The sequence below is a fragment of the Chiloscyllium plagiosum genome, unplaced genomic scaffold (genome assembly GCF_037043375.1).
Source record: "Chiloscyllium plagiosum isolate Xiang-an unplaced genomic scaffold, Cpla_swu_hap1 HiC_scaffold_1, whole genome shotgun sequence".
NCBI classification, from domain to species: Eukaryota; Metazoa; Chordata; class Chondrichthyes; order Orectolobiformes; family Hemiscylliidae; genus Chiloscyllium; species Chiloscyllium plagiosum.
This window is the reverse complement of record NW_028270139.1, coordinates 158,339,762-158,356,941: the sequence shown is the minus strand read 5'-3', so window position 1 is coordinate 158,356,941 and position 17,180 is coordinate 158,339,762. Positions and strand designations below refer to the sequence as shown.

The 17,180-nt window shown below is 43.4% G+C and overlaps 1 protein-coding gene across 1 annotated transcript in view; it reads right to left on the bottom strand.

Moving 5' to 3' along the window:
- fgf24 (fibroblast growth factor 24) overlaps nt 1-15,290 on the bottom strand; it is a 127,043-nt gene extending 111,753 nt beyond the window's left edge. Inside the window, exons 1-2 of the mRNA XM_043700927.2 lie at nt 15,161-15,290; nt 14,960-14,996 (exon numbers count right to left, since the gene is read on the bottom strand). Coding sequence (XP_043556862.1) covers nt 14,960-14,996; nt 15,161-15,192 — 69 coding nt within the window. The 5' untranslated portion in view covers nt 15,193-15,290. The remainder of the gene's footprint in view (nt 1-14,959; nt 14,997-15,160) is intronic.
- Between the last annotated feature and the right edge of the window lie 1,890 nt (nt 15,291-17,180).

Below are 17,180 nucleotides of genomic sequence, written 5' to 3'. Positions count from 1 at the left end.
ATCATGAACATGAAGGTAAAGTACTCATTTTAAACCTCACCTGCATCTCCCAGCTCCACCACAATTTACCACTTCGATCCCTAACGGTCCTCACTATTTCCCTTTCCCATTCTCTTGTCTTCAATTTGCTTCTAAAGTGCCCTTTGACTTTCCTTCAGCTTTCTTGCCAGCGTTCTCTCAAGCCCCCTCTTCACTTACCTAACTTATTTTTTTAAGTAACTGGCTGCTCTTTCGAAATGTCTCTAGGGTTTCTGAACCCCCAGTATCGACCATAACCTTCCTTTTCTCCCCTCAGCCAATCCAGCACATTCCTCAATATCCTAGGGTCTCTGGAATCTTTGATCCAAGTCTTTGTCTTTATAGAAACATGGAGGCCTTGCATTTTCACTGCCACCTTTGTGAAAATCTCCCACTGTAGATTTTCCTTTGAGGAGCTGCTCCTAATCCACTTTGGCCACATTCTTTCCCATAGGCCTTCCCCCAGTTCAAACCTTTAGTTGCGATCCACCTTTGTCCTTTTCTATGACTATCTTAAACATCAATGAAACTGTCTCCCACTAGAGCTGTGTCACACTTCTAACACTTAGCGAGTTTTGAAGTACATCTAGAACTTCTTGATGTTTACGCTTCATGACTAAAATTGAGTCGAGCACCACTCCTCTCCTGTCTTAAATAGCTCTACCTGGATACATTTTAAGAATTCCATCCCCTTTTAAACCTTTCATACTTGGTCTATTCCAGTGAATATCGGGGGAAATTGAAAGTCCCTACTCTTAGTGCCTTATCACTTTCACATTTTCTGAAGTTTGTCTATGTGTGTCTGTCCTTCTGCCTTTTTGCTGAACAAAGAGACCTTGGAGTGCAGGTTCATAGCTCCTTGAAAGTGGAGTCGCAGGTAAATAGGATAGTGAAGAAGGCAATTGGCTATGCTTTCCTTTATTGGTCAGAGTATTGAGTACAGGAGTTGGGAGGTCATGTTGCAGCTGTACAGGACATTGGTTAGGCCACTGTTGGAATATTGCCTGTAATTCTGGTCTCCTTCCTATCGGAAAGATGTTGTGAAACTTGAAAGGGTTCAGAAAAGATTTACAAGGATGTTGCCAGGGTTGGAGGATTTGAGCTATAGGGAGAGGTGGAATAGGCTGGGGCTGTTTCCCTGAAGCGTTGGAGGCTGAGGGGTGACCTTATAGAGGTTTATAAAATTATGATACCACTATTTAAGAAAGGAGGTAGACAAAAGGCAGGTAACTACAGGCCCGTTAGCTTTATGTCAGCTGTGGGGAAAATGCTTGAATCAAGGAAGAAATAACAAGATATCGGGATAGAAATTGTCTGATCAGGCAGACACCGCATGGATTTATGAAACAAAAACAGAAGTAGCAGGGAAAGCTCAGCAGGTCTGGCATCATCTGTGAAGAGAAATCAGAGTTAATGTTTCCGGTCTGGTGCCCCTTCCTCAGAACTGATGGTAGCTAGGAAAATGGCAGTTTATATGCAGAAGATAGGATGGGGGAGGGGGTAAGGCATAGAGGATAGGTGGGAATATGGCCCAACGAGGGAAAAGAACAGTTGGACAGACAAAGGAGTCAATAACAATCTGGCTGGGCTGGTGAATAGATGTTAATGGAGACTGATGATGGCTAACAATAGATAGTGTACGATATCATGGAAATGGTGTATCTGGATTTCCAAAAAGTAGTCGATAAGGTACCACACAAAAGGCTCTTGCATAAGATAAAGGTGCATGGCATTACGGGTAATGTATTAGTATGGACAGAAGATTGGTTAATTAACAGAAAGCAGAGTGGGGATAAATGGGTGTTTTTTTGGTTGGCAATCAGTAGCTACTGGTGTGCCTCAGGGATCAGTGTTGGGACTGCAATTGTTTACAATTTATATCGACGAATTGGGAACCAAGTGCACTATATATCAAAGTTCGGAGATGACACTAAGGTGAGTGGTAGAGCAAAGTGTGCAGAGGACACTGAAAGTCTGTAGGGGGATGTGGGTAGGTTAAATGCGACGACAAGGGACAGGCAGATGGAGTATAATGTTGGCAAATATGAGGTCATCCATTTGGTAGAAATAACAGCAAAATGGACTATTATTTAAATGGTGAAAAATTGCAGCACGCTAATATGCAGAGTGCCCTGGGTGTCCTTGTGCATGAATCGCAAAAACTTGGTTTGCAGGTGTAGTGGGTAATTAAGAAGACAAATCGAATATTTTCCCTCATTGCTAGAGGGATGGAGTGTAAAAACAGAGAGGTTATGCTGCAGCTGTATAGGGTGCTGCTGAGGCCACATCTGGAGTACTGCATGCAGTTTTGGTCTCCTTACCTGAGAAAGATGTACTGGCACTGGAGGGGGTACAGAGGAGGTTCACTCTGAAATTATAAGGAGAGATTGAGTACACTGGCACTATACTCACTGGAATTTAGAAGAATAAGGGGGATCTTATAGAAACATAGGGAAAGGAATAGATAAGATAGAAGTAGGGAAGTTGTTACCTCTGATGGGTGAAACTAGAACTAGGGGGTACAGCCTCAAAATAAGGGGAGCAGATTGAGAACTGAGTTGAGGAGGAACTTCCTCACCCAGAGGGTTGTGAATCTGTGGAACTCCCTGCCCAGTGAAGCAGTTGAGGCTTCCTCGTTCAATGTTTTTTAAGGCAAAGATAGACTTTTGAACAGTAAAGGAATTAAGGTTATGGTAGGTGGGTGGGTAAGTGGAGCTGAGGCCACAAAAAGATCAGCCATGATCTTATTGGACGGTAGAGCTGGCTTTGAGGGTCAGATGACCTACTCGTGCTCCTAGTTCTTATGTTTTTATGAGGGGTATAGATAGAGTGAATAGCCAAGGTCTTTTTCCCATGTTAGGGAGTCCAAATCTAGAGGGCATGGATTTAAAGTAAAAGGGAAAGATTTATAAGGGATCTAAGGGGCAACTTTTCCATGCAGAGGGTGGTGTATGGAATGAGCTGCCAGAGGAAGTGGTGGGAGCTGGTACAATTACAACATTTAAAAGGTATGGATGGATATGTGAATAGGAAAGGTTTAGAGGGAGATGGGCCCAACGCTGGCCAATGGGGCTAAATTAATTTAGGATATCTGGTCGATGTGAAGAAGTTGGACTGAAAGGTTTTTTCTGTGCTGTACAACTCTATGTCACTGGCTGGGCCAGCATTTATTGCTATCCCTAGTTGCCCTGGAGAAAGTGGGGTGAGGTGCCTTCTTAACCGCTGCAGTCCGTGTGCTTTAGGTAGACCCACAATGCTGTTAGGGAGGGAGTTCCAGCATTTTTGACACAGTGACACTTGAAGGAACAGTGATATATTTCCAAGTCAGGATGGAGGGGAATCTTAAGAAAATGATATTTCCATGTGTCTGCTTGTCCTTCCAGAAGGCAGTGGTCATGTGTTTGGAAGGTGCTGAACTGTCAGAAGTGAGACTTGAATCTACAATCTGCTGACTATATTTGACTGCACTCCGATAGCTGACAGTGGGAGCAGGGAAAACACAAATACCACTCCACCTTCACACCATACATCCATAAGTCTTAATGCTCTTCCATTATGTGAACCGATCAATGTCAGTTTTGAAATTTCCAATTCACCGCCGGCCCCACAGCATTCTGAGGGAATCTCACCCTTTACGTGAAGGAATGCTTCCTGATGCCAGTGCTGGCTGGTCTAGGTCTAAGTTTGAGGTTACCATCCTGCATTTTTGATTGTCATGTCAGAGGAAATAGTTTCTCTCTACCGTCCCTCATAGATCCTTTCATCAGTCATTAATTTTCTGTGCTTGAGTACAGGGCAAGTCTAGGCATCCTGTCTTCATAATGGCCCCAGCTTCATGCTGACTGGGGCACTGACTGTCTCAAAGGGAAGCAGCTCAGCTCATGACAAGGATGGTCTGCCCTTCAACGTGGTTTTCCAGGGCAATGGCAAAGTAGGTGTCACTGGAAGAATATCTTTTGTGAATAGCTGTGGGCCAAAAGTGCTTGGCAGATAAAAATCAGCACTCACCACCTTTTGACCACACTCCCACTCCCCCCACCCCCACGCCACCCCATCCCCACCCACCCCCACCCAGGCCTCCCGAGACACTCGCAACTCCAGCCACAATTACAGTTTGCAAACTTCAGAGATCACAGAGCTCCAGCACAGGTAGCTGATCTTATCTGAGGCTAATGGATCACAAATGTGTTCTACACCGCTGCACAGGACACTCGCTGAGCAGCTCACCTGCCTGAGGAGCAGGCTGCATTGCAAAAAGGCCATTGCACAATCAGCTCTCCTTTTAAAACAGGAAATTCCTTTCAGAAAGGGGATCACACTGTAAAGAAGGCAATTATACAACGAGATACACAATCAAGAACTCACTTTTCAAAGTTAGTTTTCAAAATTGACAATAAGGCATCTGTCCGTCTTGTTCTCACTGATGTTGCCTTGTAACAATGACCTGTCCTTGCATGTTGTTCAGTTATGTCACTTCACATTGTAGTGACTGATTTAGAGGTATGTGGGTTACTAAAGAGCTGAATTCTCCACTGATATCAATCCAGCTCCCTCACACTGTCACTCAGTAACCTTGTTCTCCCCCAGCACCCTGTGTTACTGACTATATCTTCACTAATATTAATCCAGCTCCCTCACACTGTCACTCAGTAACCCCTCTCTCCCCAGTGCCCTGTGTTACTGACTGTATCTGTACTGATGTTAATCCAGCTCCCACACACTGTCACTCAGTAACCCCTCTCCCCCAGTACCCTGTGTTACTGACTATATCTTCACTAATATTAATCCAGCTCCCTCCCACTGTCACTCAGTAACCCCTCTCTCCCAGTGCCCTGTGTTAGTGACTGTATCTGTACTGATGTTAATCCAGCTCCCACACACTGTCACTCAGTAACCCCTCTCCCCCAGTACCCTGTGTTACTGACTATATCTTCACTAATATTAATCCAGCTCCCTCCCACTGTCACTCAGTAACCCCTCTCTCCCAGTGACTGTACCTCTCACTAATGTTAATGCAGCTCTCTCACTCTGTCATTGATTGTCTGTAACTCTGTGTTCTGCATTACTGGAAGTTTCACGACTGACGTCATTTTCACTCATGGTCCAGCAATGTCTGAAATTTTCAATTCTCCTGCTTGTTTTCAAATTCCTCCCTGGCCTCACCCTTTCCTGTATTTGTAAACTCATCCAGCACTGTATCCCACTCTGCACTCCACTAACACTGGATTGGGATTGTGGCAGGGAGCAGAGACACAGTAAATGTTGAACTTTCTCTCTACAATATGATACATTTAGATTGCAACTGAGCTTTTGAATCTGCACAGTAAGTTAATTTAGAAAGTATGAGGTTTCGAAGATGATTGAATCTGCTATGTTGAAATACGTGATGATTATAAATATAGATTGGCATTAAAGTGTGCAGATGTGTTTTGCAAGAATTGGGCTATTGCTGTTCAGAAATACCCAGAATTATCAACCTTTATCCTGTATCTGACGATTATGCATTGAGACCCCTCTCTGCAAATTTGAGCACACAATCCAGGCTGACACTGCCAGTCAACCCTGAGAGAGCACTGCATTGTCTTTTTTGCAACTGAGACATTATTCTGAGTTGCCCATTGAGGCGCATGTACCATTCGAAGATCAAGGCAGTTAAATGGGTGTCCAGACTAATTAGAGGCTGCCCATCATTAGAAACAGGTGAGCTGATCATTAACACACACAGACATAATGCATAGATGGTAAAAACAATGACTGCAGATGCTGGAAACCAGATTCTGGATTAGAGTGGTGCTGGAAACGCACAGTAGTTCAGACAGCATCCAAGGAGCAGGAAAATCGACGTTTCGCAAGGGCTTTTCCAGCACCACTCTAATGCATAGATGCCCAGTTGTGCCCACTTTACCATAAGATCACATCTGATCTTCCACTTCAGCACCACTTACCTGCACTATTTCTATATCCCTTGATGTTTCTAATACCAACAAATCTATCAATCTTTTTTTGAATATACTTTTGAATATACTCAGTGACATGGATTTAATACATGGTTGGGAAAGGATTAGGGCAAGGGTATGGGGTTAGCATGGACATTTTGGTCGGCATGAACTAGTTTGGGCCAAATGGCCTGTGCTGTAGGACTCAATGATTGATTCTCCCTCACCCTCCGGAGTACAGAATTCTAAAGATTCACCACACTCTGAGTGAAGAGATACCTCCTCCTCTCAACTAGAGACAGGCAATGAATGCCAGCTGAGCCAACAACACCCACATCCCGCGACTGAATAAATAAATCAGGAAACAAGTGTCAGGTTAAATACGGGAAGGGTGTTCCTGCACGGGGGTGTCCATGCACCGGCTCGCAGTCTTAAGGATATGGGGTCGGCAACTTAGGACTGAGGCGAGGTGAAATTTCTTCCACCAGAGGGTGGTGAGCCTGTGGAATTCTCTGTCACAGAAAAATGTTGAGGCCAAAGCATTGAACGTATTCAAGAAGCAGCGAGATATCTTTCTTCGAGCTAAAGGGATTAAAGTGGGTATGGGGAGAAAAATGGGAACAGGGGACTGAGTTGCATGATCAGCCAAAATTGAAGATATAGTGGACAGCGAAGAAGGTTACCTCAGAGTACAACAAGACCATCTTCAGATGGCCAAGAAGTGGCAGGTGGAGTTTAATTTAAATAAATGTGAAGTGCTGCATTTTGGAAAGGCAAACCAGAGAAGGACTTATAGACTTAATGGTAAGGTCCTGGCGAGTGTTGCTGAACTCCTGTTGGAGTGTAGATGCATAGTTCCTTGGACTTGGGAGTCACAGGTGATTGGGGAGTGATGACGGTGTTTGGTACACTTGCCTTTATTGGTCAGTGCATTAAGTGTAGGAATTGAGATGTTATTCTGCAGCTGTACAGGACATTGGTTAGGCTACTTTTGGATTACTGTGTGCAATGCTGCTGTCCATGCTGTTAAGTAAAGGTGTTAAAATTAAAAGGGTGCACAAAGGATTTACAAGGATGTTGTCTAAGGTTGGAGGGTTTGAGCTAAAGGGAGAGGCTGAATAGGCTGGGGCTATTTTCCCTATGGCGTCGGAGGCTGAGGATTGACCTTATAGAGGTATATAAAATTAAGAGGGGCACAAATAGATTAAATAGACAAGGTCTTTTCCCTGTGGTAGGGGATTCCAAAACTAGAGGATATAAGTTTATGGTGAGAGAGGAAAGATTTAAAATGGCCTAAGGGGCAACCTTTTCACACAGAGGGTGGTGCGTGTATGGAGTGAACTGCCAGAGGAAACACTGGTAGAATGGATTAATTGTTACTGTCAAAGGCTTTAGTTAGGTTGATAAGAGCATATATTGATCCAGATGTTGGTCTCTCTGTAAATTTTCTTGTGATTGTCTTGTTACAAACACCATAGGGTGTTGCCCCATTGCTAACTGAAAAACCACACCATAATTCAAGGACAAATCGAAGCTGTAGACAGTTTAGGTGCATCCTCCTGGGGATCATTCATGGGTTATGTAAGCAAGCACCTTTTCACACAAAGGGTAGTGGAAATCTGGAACTCAATTCCCCAACAAATACAGATTACAGAATTGTTACAGAGAAGAAGGAGTTTATTTGGCCCATCGTGCTTACACCAGCTTTCTGAGCATTTTGACTTGATGTCTTTTCCCTGGAACCCTGGACATTGTTTCTATTTAAATAATCATCCGATGCCTTCCTGAATGTCTCAATTGAACTTGCCTCCACCGGAATTTCATACTCGAAATACTCATTGTGTAAAAAAAAGCTTTATTGCACTTCACACTTGTTCTTTTGCAAAACCCTTTAAACCTGCATCCTATGGTTTTTGATTCTTTTACAAGAAGGAATAGTTTATCTCACTCTGCACTGTCTATGTCTTTAAGAGTTTTTTAAACTTTTATCCAATCACCTCTTTGCCTTTTTCTCTCCAAGTAAAACAATCTCAATTTAGAGTCATAGAGATGTACAGCACGGAAGCAGTGCTAACCACTGAACCACCATGTCACCCCCATGCAGTTGGCAAGGCTGCGAGTTTCTGTGTTATTTGAAATTTCTGCACACCAAGAATGAGATCATCTATACATCCATGAGGTAAATCAAGGATGTGAATACCAACTTCTGAGGAACACCAATTTAAATCTTCCTCCTGCCCCCAAAGATTGGCAGCTATTACTCTCTGTTTCCTATCACTCAACCAATTTTGCATCTGTGAGAGCGGTAGTGAGTTTTATGTGATGTATAGTCCTTGTAATATCCTCCAAGCTGCCCCCAACCAACCCCTTCATGGAAAGATCAGCTGGCACCTTGCCAATATTAAGTCAAACTGTCCTATAGCATTGATGCACCGTTGGCAGCCATGATGAAATTTCATTAGCCTGCAGCTCAGTAGTTCCAGCAGCACTTGAAGTAAGTAGTGGCCATTAATGGAACTACAGCAATCCCAAGAAGAAGGGAAATATCTCCTGGACTTCCTTGAACATAATATTATTGCTTCATGTGAAATTGCTTAATTTCAAATTTATGACATGGCCTACCCCTAGCTTTATGTCAACTCATCTACTGCAAGCCATATTCAGCCTCACTTAAGGTCTCAACATAATAGCCCAGGAACACCTCAAATTTTCATTACTACCAAGCCAGCGAATCAACTCCATTTCAATGAAGAATGCAAGAGGACATGCCAGGAGCAACAACAGACATATCGAAAAATGAGGTGTCAACCTGGCGAAGCAACAACACATGATTACTTGCCCGGCTGACTGTAGAAGCAGGATCCAGAGATCAGGCGAAGCAATCCCATAATTCAAGGATCAGCTTGAACTGCACATCCACTGGTGGTGGTGGACAATTAAACAAATAACAAGACAGGCATACTCTATAGTTAATTAATGGTCACAGAGAAACCCAGTACATCACTTTGGTAAGAGTAGAAGTGTGGACTATTTTCTAAACAGGGAAAGGCTTAGGAACTTGAAGTACAAAAAGACTTGGGAATTTTAGTTCAGGGCTGTCCTAAGATTAACATGCAGATTCAGTTGGCGGACAGGAAGGCAAATGCAATGTTAGCATTTCAAGATGGCTAGAATATAAGAGCAGGGATGAAGCGCTGAGGCTGTATAAGGCTCTGGTCAGACCACATTTGGAATATTGTGAGTAGTTGTGGGCCCTATATCTAAGGAAGGATGTGTTGGCATTGGAGGGAGGTCCAGAGGAGAATTTACAAGAATGATCCTGGGATTAAGGGCTTGCCATATGAGAAGGAATGAAGACTCTGGATCTCTACTTGATGGAGTTTAGAAGGATGAGAGGGGATCTCATTAAACTTAGACAATACTGAGAGACCTTGATAGAATGAATGTGGAGAAGGTATTTCCACTTGTAGAAGAGACTAGTACCCGAGAGGACAGCCTCAGAGTAGAGGGCTAACACTTTCTAACTGAGATGAGGAGGAATTTCTTCCGCCAGAGGGTGGTGAATCTGTTGAACTCATTGCCACAGAGGGCTGTGGAAGCCAAGTCATTGAGGGCATTTAAGACAGAGATAGATAGGCTCTTGATTAGTAAGGGGATCAAAGATTACAGGGATAAGGCGAGGGAATGGAGTCGATAAACATATCAGCCATGATCGAAGGGTAGAGCAAGTGAGAAATATTAATTTAAGACCTCACCCAGATCCTTGGCTCCACATGCAAATTGCCTCTTTGGTCTCTAATGGGCCATACTCTTCCCCATTCTCTTAACATACATTTAAAATGCCATGGTGTTTTCCTTAATCCCTATCTGCCAAAGATAGTTCATTGCCCCCTTTAAGAAATCCCTACACACTCTGCATCCCAAAGGACCTATTCTGTTTTTAATGCACTGTACCTGACATATGCTTCTTTTTTCTTTCTCAAACTCTCGATATGTCTTGGCACCCAGGGTTTCCTGACATTCCTGATGAAGGGCTATGCCCGAAATGTCAACTCTCCTGCTCCTTGAATGCTGCCTGACCTGCTATGCACCACCCTTTTTGACTCTTAGAGAAACATGCAGGCACTGAATTCTTGCAATACTACTTTCAAATGTAAACTTACCTGCAAGTGACTGCTCCCAGTCTATGTTTGCCAAACCCTGCCTAATGATACTGAAATTGACCTTCCCCCAAATTTGACACTTAATTTCCGCACTATCCTTAACCCTTTCCTTAGTGACTTTGGAACATGGAGTTAACCTCACTATCCCCAAAATGCTTACCCACTGAAACTGCAACCACTTGTCCAGCTTCATTCCCTCGGATTGCATCTAGCACTTACCCCATCGCTAGTATGACCATCTACGTGCTTGCACAAAAAGCTTTTCTGGATCCCTGTTAAAAGATTCACCCCATCTATTCCTTTCACAACAAGGTGACCCCAATTAATGTTAGTATAAGTGAAATCCCTTACCACTATAACCCTGATCCTCTCAGACCTCTCTGTGATTTCTGGATGTACCATGGAAATTGTCCTATCCAGATGCATCTCAGCTTGGTATGGTAACTGCTTTGCCCAACACCGCAAGAAGTTACAGAGAGTTGTGAATGCAGCCCAGTCCATCCTTTGACGCTGTCTGCAATTCCTGCTGCCTCAAGAAAGCAACCAACAGAATCAAAGACCCCTCCCACCCCAGTTATAATCTCTTCCACCCATTTCCATTGGGCAGAAGATACAGAAGTTTGAAGACAGATTTAAGAACAGCTTCTTCCCTGCTGTTATCAGACTTATGAATGGACCTCTCATATATGAGAGCTGATATTTTTCTGCACATTCTCTGTAGCTGGAACACTATAGTCTGCTTTCTGTTCTATTATCCTGACAGACTTACGTTGGTATGTTTTGTTCAGTTAGCATGCAATGCAATATGTTTCACTGTGACAATAATAAATCAAATCAAATACATATCTGTTCCTTTATCTACCTCTGATTGTTGGGAGGCCTGTAGTAACCCCAGCAAAGTGATTGCCTAATTTTCTGCAGGAGCTTCTCAGGTTAATGTCCCAGACTCAACCATTTTCAGTCACTTCATCAATGGCCTTCCTTACATCACAGGCAGGACTGATTGCACAATGTTCAGCACCACTTGTGACTCCTCAAGTACAAATGCAGCAAGACCTGGACAATATCCAGGCAAGTGGCACTGGCATCACATAATCGCCAGGCAATGACAATCACCAATAAAAGAGAATCTAACCATTTCCCTTAACATTTAATATGCATTATCATCACTGAATTCCCCCCACTATCAATATCTTGGGGTTACCATTGACCAGAAATTGAACTAGACCAGCCACATAAATACAATGGTTCCAAGAGCAGGTCAGAAGCTCAGAACTTTGCTGCAAGTTGCTCACCTCCTGATTCCAAAAACTTGTCCAGTACATTCGTGGCACACATCAGGAGTGTGATGGAATACTCCTCATTTGCCTGGATGACTGAAACTCCAAAACTCAAGAAGCTTGACACCATCCAGAAAAAAATAGCCCATGTCCTCGAACAGTTCCTCCACTACTGATACAGCAGCAATAATATGTCGTATCTCCAAGAACACAGCCACAATACATCATGATTCATAGAGTCATAGAGATGTACAGCATGGAAACAGACCCTTTGGTCCAACCCGTCTATGCTGACCAGATATCCCAACCCAATCTAGTCCCACCTGCCAGCACTTGGTCCATATCTTTCTAAACCCTCACTATTCATCTACCCATCCAAATGCCTTTGACAGCACTTTAAAAACCCAGGACCAGTTCCATCTAAAAGGAAAAGGGCAGAAGATGGAAATACCGCCACCTGCACCTTCTCTGAGCAACACACCATCCTGACTTGGAACTGTATCACCACTGTTTCATTAATACTGGCTCCAAAGCCCTCCCTAACTGCATTGGCTGTGTAGCTGTTCCCCCCCCCCCCCCCCCCCCCAAGGACTGTAACAGTTCAAGAGGTCAGATCACCGACATTACATCCATAGCATTTAGGAATTGGCAATCCATGCTGGCCCAGCCAGCGAAGACCATATCCCATGAATGAATAAAAGTAAAAATGCACATCACACCCTCCACATCTCTGCCTCAACATCTCCCTGTCTTCTTATAACACACCCTATTTAAAGTTTACCTGTGCAACTTAGCTAAGTGCATATTTCAGGTTGAAGACCTTCTTCCAGTCAGAACATGGATTTTCCAGCTCAGGTGAAAGGTTATCAATCTAAAATACTAACTTTGTTTTATTTTCCATGTTTGACCTGATAAGCATTCCTCACATTGTCTGGTTTTATTTCAGATTTCCAGTACCAGCAGCCATTAGTTTCTGTCTTTGACTGAAGTATTATCTCTTCCATCTGATAATGCTCTTCCAAAGCACCTCATGAACAGACAAACATGCAAACAGGAGAAGAGTCACTGGACTCAGAATGTTAACTCTGCTTTCATCCCATGGATGATGCCAGCAATTTCTGCTTTCATTATGAACCAGATTCAGTGTTTTGGCCCATGAAGTCTACTCTGCCATTCAACAAAATCATTCCTGATCTAAGTGTGGCCTCAGCTCCACACTATCCTCGGACTGCCCTGTTAGTCAAGAATTTATCTTATGAAAGTCACAGAGTCCAACAACACAGAGAGAGGCCTTTTGTCCCCAACTGGTCCACCTACACTCACCCCATTTCCCTGCACCTTGGCCCATATCCTTCTAAACCTTCTGCCTTACAAATATCCACTCATTGACCCTGCCTTCACCTGTGGGGAAGACAGTTCCAAAGTATGAAGATCCTCTGAAAGAGGGAAATAATCTTCAACACCAGAAGCGGAGGGATGACCTTGATGGAGGTAGATAAAATTATGAGAGGCGTGGCTAGGATGGATAGTCAGGCTCTCTTTCACAGAAAGGAGATGTTGAATACTAGGGGGTGTAGGTTTAAAGTTAAAAGGGGAAAGTTTAAAGGAGATGTGTGAGGAAAGTTCTTTTTTACATAGAGGGTAGTAGATGCCTGGAACAAGCTGCCTGGGGAGGTGGTGAAAGCAGATAGAATAGCAATGTTTAAGAGGCATTTAGTCAGACACATGGACAGGCAGGGAATAGAGGGATATGAACCATGTGCAGGAGGATGGGATTAGTTCAGAATCATGGTCAGTACATACATAATGGGACAAAGGGCCTGTTTCTGCACTGTATTGCTCTATGTGCTATGTAACACTGTACCTCTTACTTTGGGATATGTAACTCTAAGGACACTATGAGTTTACCAATATGACAACCACTTGATGACGGAGCAGCGCTCCGAAAGCTAGTGTTTCCAAATAAACCTGTTGGGCTATAACCTGGTGTTGTGTGTTTTTAACTTTGTCTACCCCAGTCCAACACCGGCACCTCCAAGTCATGGACACGATGAAGATGAGTTCTCGTATTTTTGATTCTGTTCCCGGACCCAATCTCTTTTAGGTTTGGTGTGGGGAGATAGTATTGTTCATCCTGCACTCAGTCATAAAATACAGAGCGGCTCAGTGGGTGAACATGATCCCATTCCAGCCCTAACTATGGGTGACATTTAACAACTCATATTTTCAAGGTCAACATACAAAATCAAGAGAATTCAACCAAACTCAGACAAGATGTAAAAGCGACATCACTCTCTGCTCCTTCTTCGGTCTGCTGGAAGCGTGAGAAACCAAGGAGTCTTCTAAACCACCTAATGGCTTAACTCTTGCTTGCCCACAGTAGATCCTCCATGCATTTCCAATTAGAATTTTCTTATTTAGCAAGGATTTAGCTGCCTGTGTGTTTGTGTTTTGTCTGTGCGTTTATGCATGCGTTGGCACATCGGGCTTTGTGTCTGTGAGTGGTCTTATCTTTCTGTGTCCGTTTGTGAATCAGTGAATATCATTGGGTTAGTGTTTGTGTTTGTAGCCCTGCCTCTGCCTGTATCTGTTTTGTATGTGTCTCTGCGTCTGCTTCAAAGTGTATGAACTGTCTGATTTTGACTGTTTGTTATAAAATTAAAAACCAGAAAAGTGCTGGAGAAACTCAGCTGGTGAAGAGAGAAATAGAATTTAATGCTTGAAGTCTGGAATGGCTCGTCAATTCTGAAGAAGACTTTAAATCTGACTCTACTCCACAAGTGCTGCCGAGTTTCTCCACCATCTACAGTTTTGTTTAATTTCCAGCATCCCCAGTATTTTTGCTTTGTTGCCTGTGAGTTTGTTCATATGTTCGGATGTGTTTGTAAATATGACAGCGTGTGCGCGTTCCATAAAATTATATATGTTTTGCTTGTCTTTTGTCTGTGTGTGTGTGTGTGTGGGAGGTTCGTGTCCACCCGTTTGGCGCGGTTGACCGTGTCACTTGGGCATTTACATGTACCGCTTGTGCATTTAGGTCTGAGTTTTGTGTGTTCTGCGATCTGTGCGGTGTCAGTGCAAGGCACGCTTTCAACTCTTTTGTAGCCCGAACCCAGCAACCTCTTGCAATATCAGCACCGACTGCAGTCCACCCGTATGCATCCATCTCTCCAGTGAAATTCACACTTGAAATAGCCTGCCCTCATTTTAAAGAGACCCTCGTTTGGTGTCAGACACCAAAAACTGGCTTAGAAACTTAAAAGTCTGCACAATCTCACAGCAATGTAACTTACCTGCAGTGTGTTCTAATATTCTGCCAAAACAGATCAGAACCGAAGTGCCACAGCGATTTTAACAAAAGCCGGTTCCCCTAAGTTACCAAAAACGATGCTACAGCTGCATTAATAACTAATGCTCCTTCCAGCGCGCTGAGATCCTGATTAATATTACGCAGCGTTAATATAACAATTTAAATAGGATGTGGGGAAGGGCGTTAACATCTGCAGAAATGCGGATATGTACATACTTGCACAGAGAACAAATATTAAATGCCATCTCTCACCTGGACTTGGGAATACAGAGTCAGTAAATTCAGGCATCTGTAGGCACAGAGAGGGGGTGGGGAGGTGGGATTGAGGGAAACAGAAGATGTAGTCAGTAAGTGGAACATTTCCTCAGAGAGAAATTCAGCTCAGGTAGCGAAATTGTTTCAGTGAATCTTGTACAACGCGGTGAAACAAGTTTAAAAAAAGTTTAAACTTACATGTATAACACTCTTGAAGTGAGAGCTGACATCCTTGAGGTGTTATTCCTGAATGGAGGGCGGAAGAAGCAGGTTATAGATTCAAGAAGCTTGATTGGGGGAATTCCTGGTGGGGGGGGGGGAGGTAATCCCACTTTTTTTTCGTAAATACCAAATTCGGAAGTTGTTTTTCGCTCCACAGTCAGTCAGTCTCTCTCTCTCCTACCGGCGTGTGCGATAAACGGAGAAGCCCCTTTGATAAAACCACTCTGTTCAGGAGTTCAAGCCGCAAACACACATTCTCTGAATCCCAGTTTAAATCGGAGGCTGACTGCGGCTAAGTGGAGGGAATTACAAGCAATCCAAACAAATAGGTAAATATTTGTCCACACAAGCGATGGATCGCCAACCTGTGTTTGTTGTGTGTGTGTGTGAGAGAGAGAGAGTTCCCTTTTATCAGTCCAAGGGTTTGCCCTGAGTTAGCTCCAGAAACAGCCCACAATCTAACCCAAAGTCCTCTCCGCCTTGAACCGTTCAGAGGCACCAACCTGTAAGTGACTAAGCCGGCCTATCATTGACATTCAGATGTTCTAGGAATATGTGTGTGTGTGTGAGACTGTGTGTATGTATGTGTGTCTGTGTCTGTGTGTGTGTCTGTGTATGTATTGTCTGTGTGTATGTATGTGTGTGTGTCTGAATCTGTGTGTGGGTCTATGTGTGTCTGTGTGTATGTATGTGTGTATGTGTCTGTGTGTATGTATGTGTGTATGTGTCTGAGTCTGTGTGTGGGTCTGTGTGTGTGTGTATGGGTCTGTGTGTGTGTCTGTTTGTGTGTGGGTCTCTGTGTGTGTTTGGGTCTGTGTGTGTCTGTTTGTGTGTGGGTCTGTGTGTGTGTCTGTGTGTGTATGGGTCTGTGTGTGTGTGTGTCTGTTTGTGTGTGGGTCTGTGTGTGTGTGTCTGTGTGTGTATGGGTCTGTGTGTGTGTGTCTGTTTGTGTGTGGGTCTGTGTGTGTGTGTCTGTGTGTGTGTGCACGCGTTGCTTTTCTCTCTGTCTCTTAAATCTTCCTTTTCTTTGTCTCAACAACTTCACTGTCCTGACCGCCGGCTTCAAAATATCATCCGAACCTGGGAAGGAACCTGGCGACTAATAAATAGACTGACGTTCACAGAGACTGTCTCAGCATGTGAGGCTGGGAGAAACCCATTAACGCCTTTGTCGAAGGGGAGGTAACTCCACTGTATGCCTTGATTTGCACCCCCGATAAGCCCTATTACAGACTGTCAAACCTACAAGGAATTTTTCTTTGAAAAGAAAGGGGTTAGAACTCGAAAGATCAGGAAATTCAAAATCTTTTTGGGCAACTTTTCTTCTATGTCACGATTTGAGATACACCTGATGAAGGAGCGGCGCTCCGAAAGCTAGTGCTTCCAATTAAACCTGTTTGGACTATAACCTGGTGCTGTGTGATTTTTAACTTTCTTCTATATGCTTGTCTTTTTTCTCGTTTGTGTCCAAGTTTTAGATGGTAAAGGATTTGAGCCTGTTTAGTTACGTGAGTTCCGTGTATTTTTAAGACTTTTAAGATGCCATCTATATAGTCTTGGCAACGTTACTTCGAAACTTAACACGAATTAAAAAAACAATGAAATGCGGATGTTAGAAATCTGAAACAAACAGCAATTACTGGACAGTCCCAGTAGGTCTGGTAGTATCTGTAAGAGAAAGAAACAGAATTAACGTTATAAGTTTCACTGGACTGAACATGTTAACTCTGATTTTCTCTCCACAAACCTGTTGAGTTTCTCCAGCGCTTTCTGTGTGGCTTTTTTTTGGTTAATTTCAGGTTCCCAACATCCGCAGTACTTGCCTCTTGTACAATTTCTGAAACACTACTTTTTACTCGTTTTAAATGTAAATTTAGTCAAGTTTAATATATTTCGAACACAAGGTGCTTCTGATAAACCAATTTGTACGATTTGCAAGCAATTTCAAGAAAGTATACATTTTTTCAAGAAAAACATGAGTAAGAGATCACTCCTT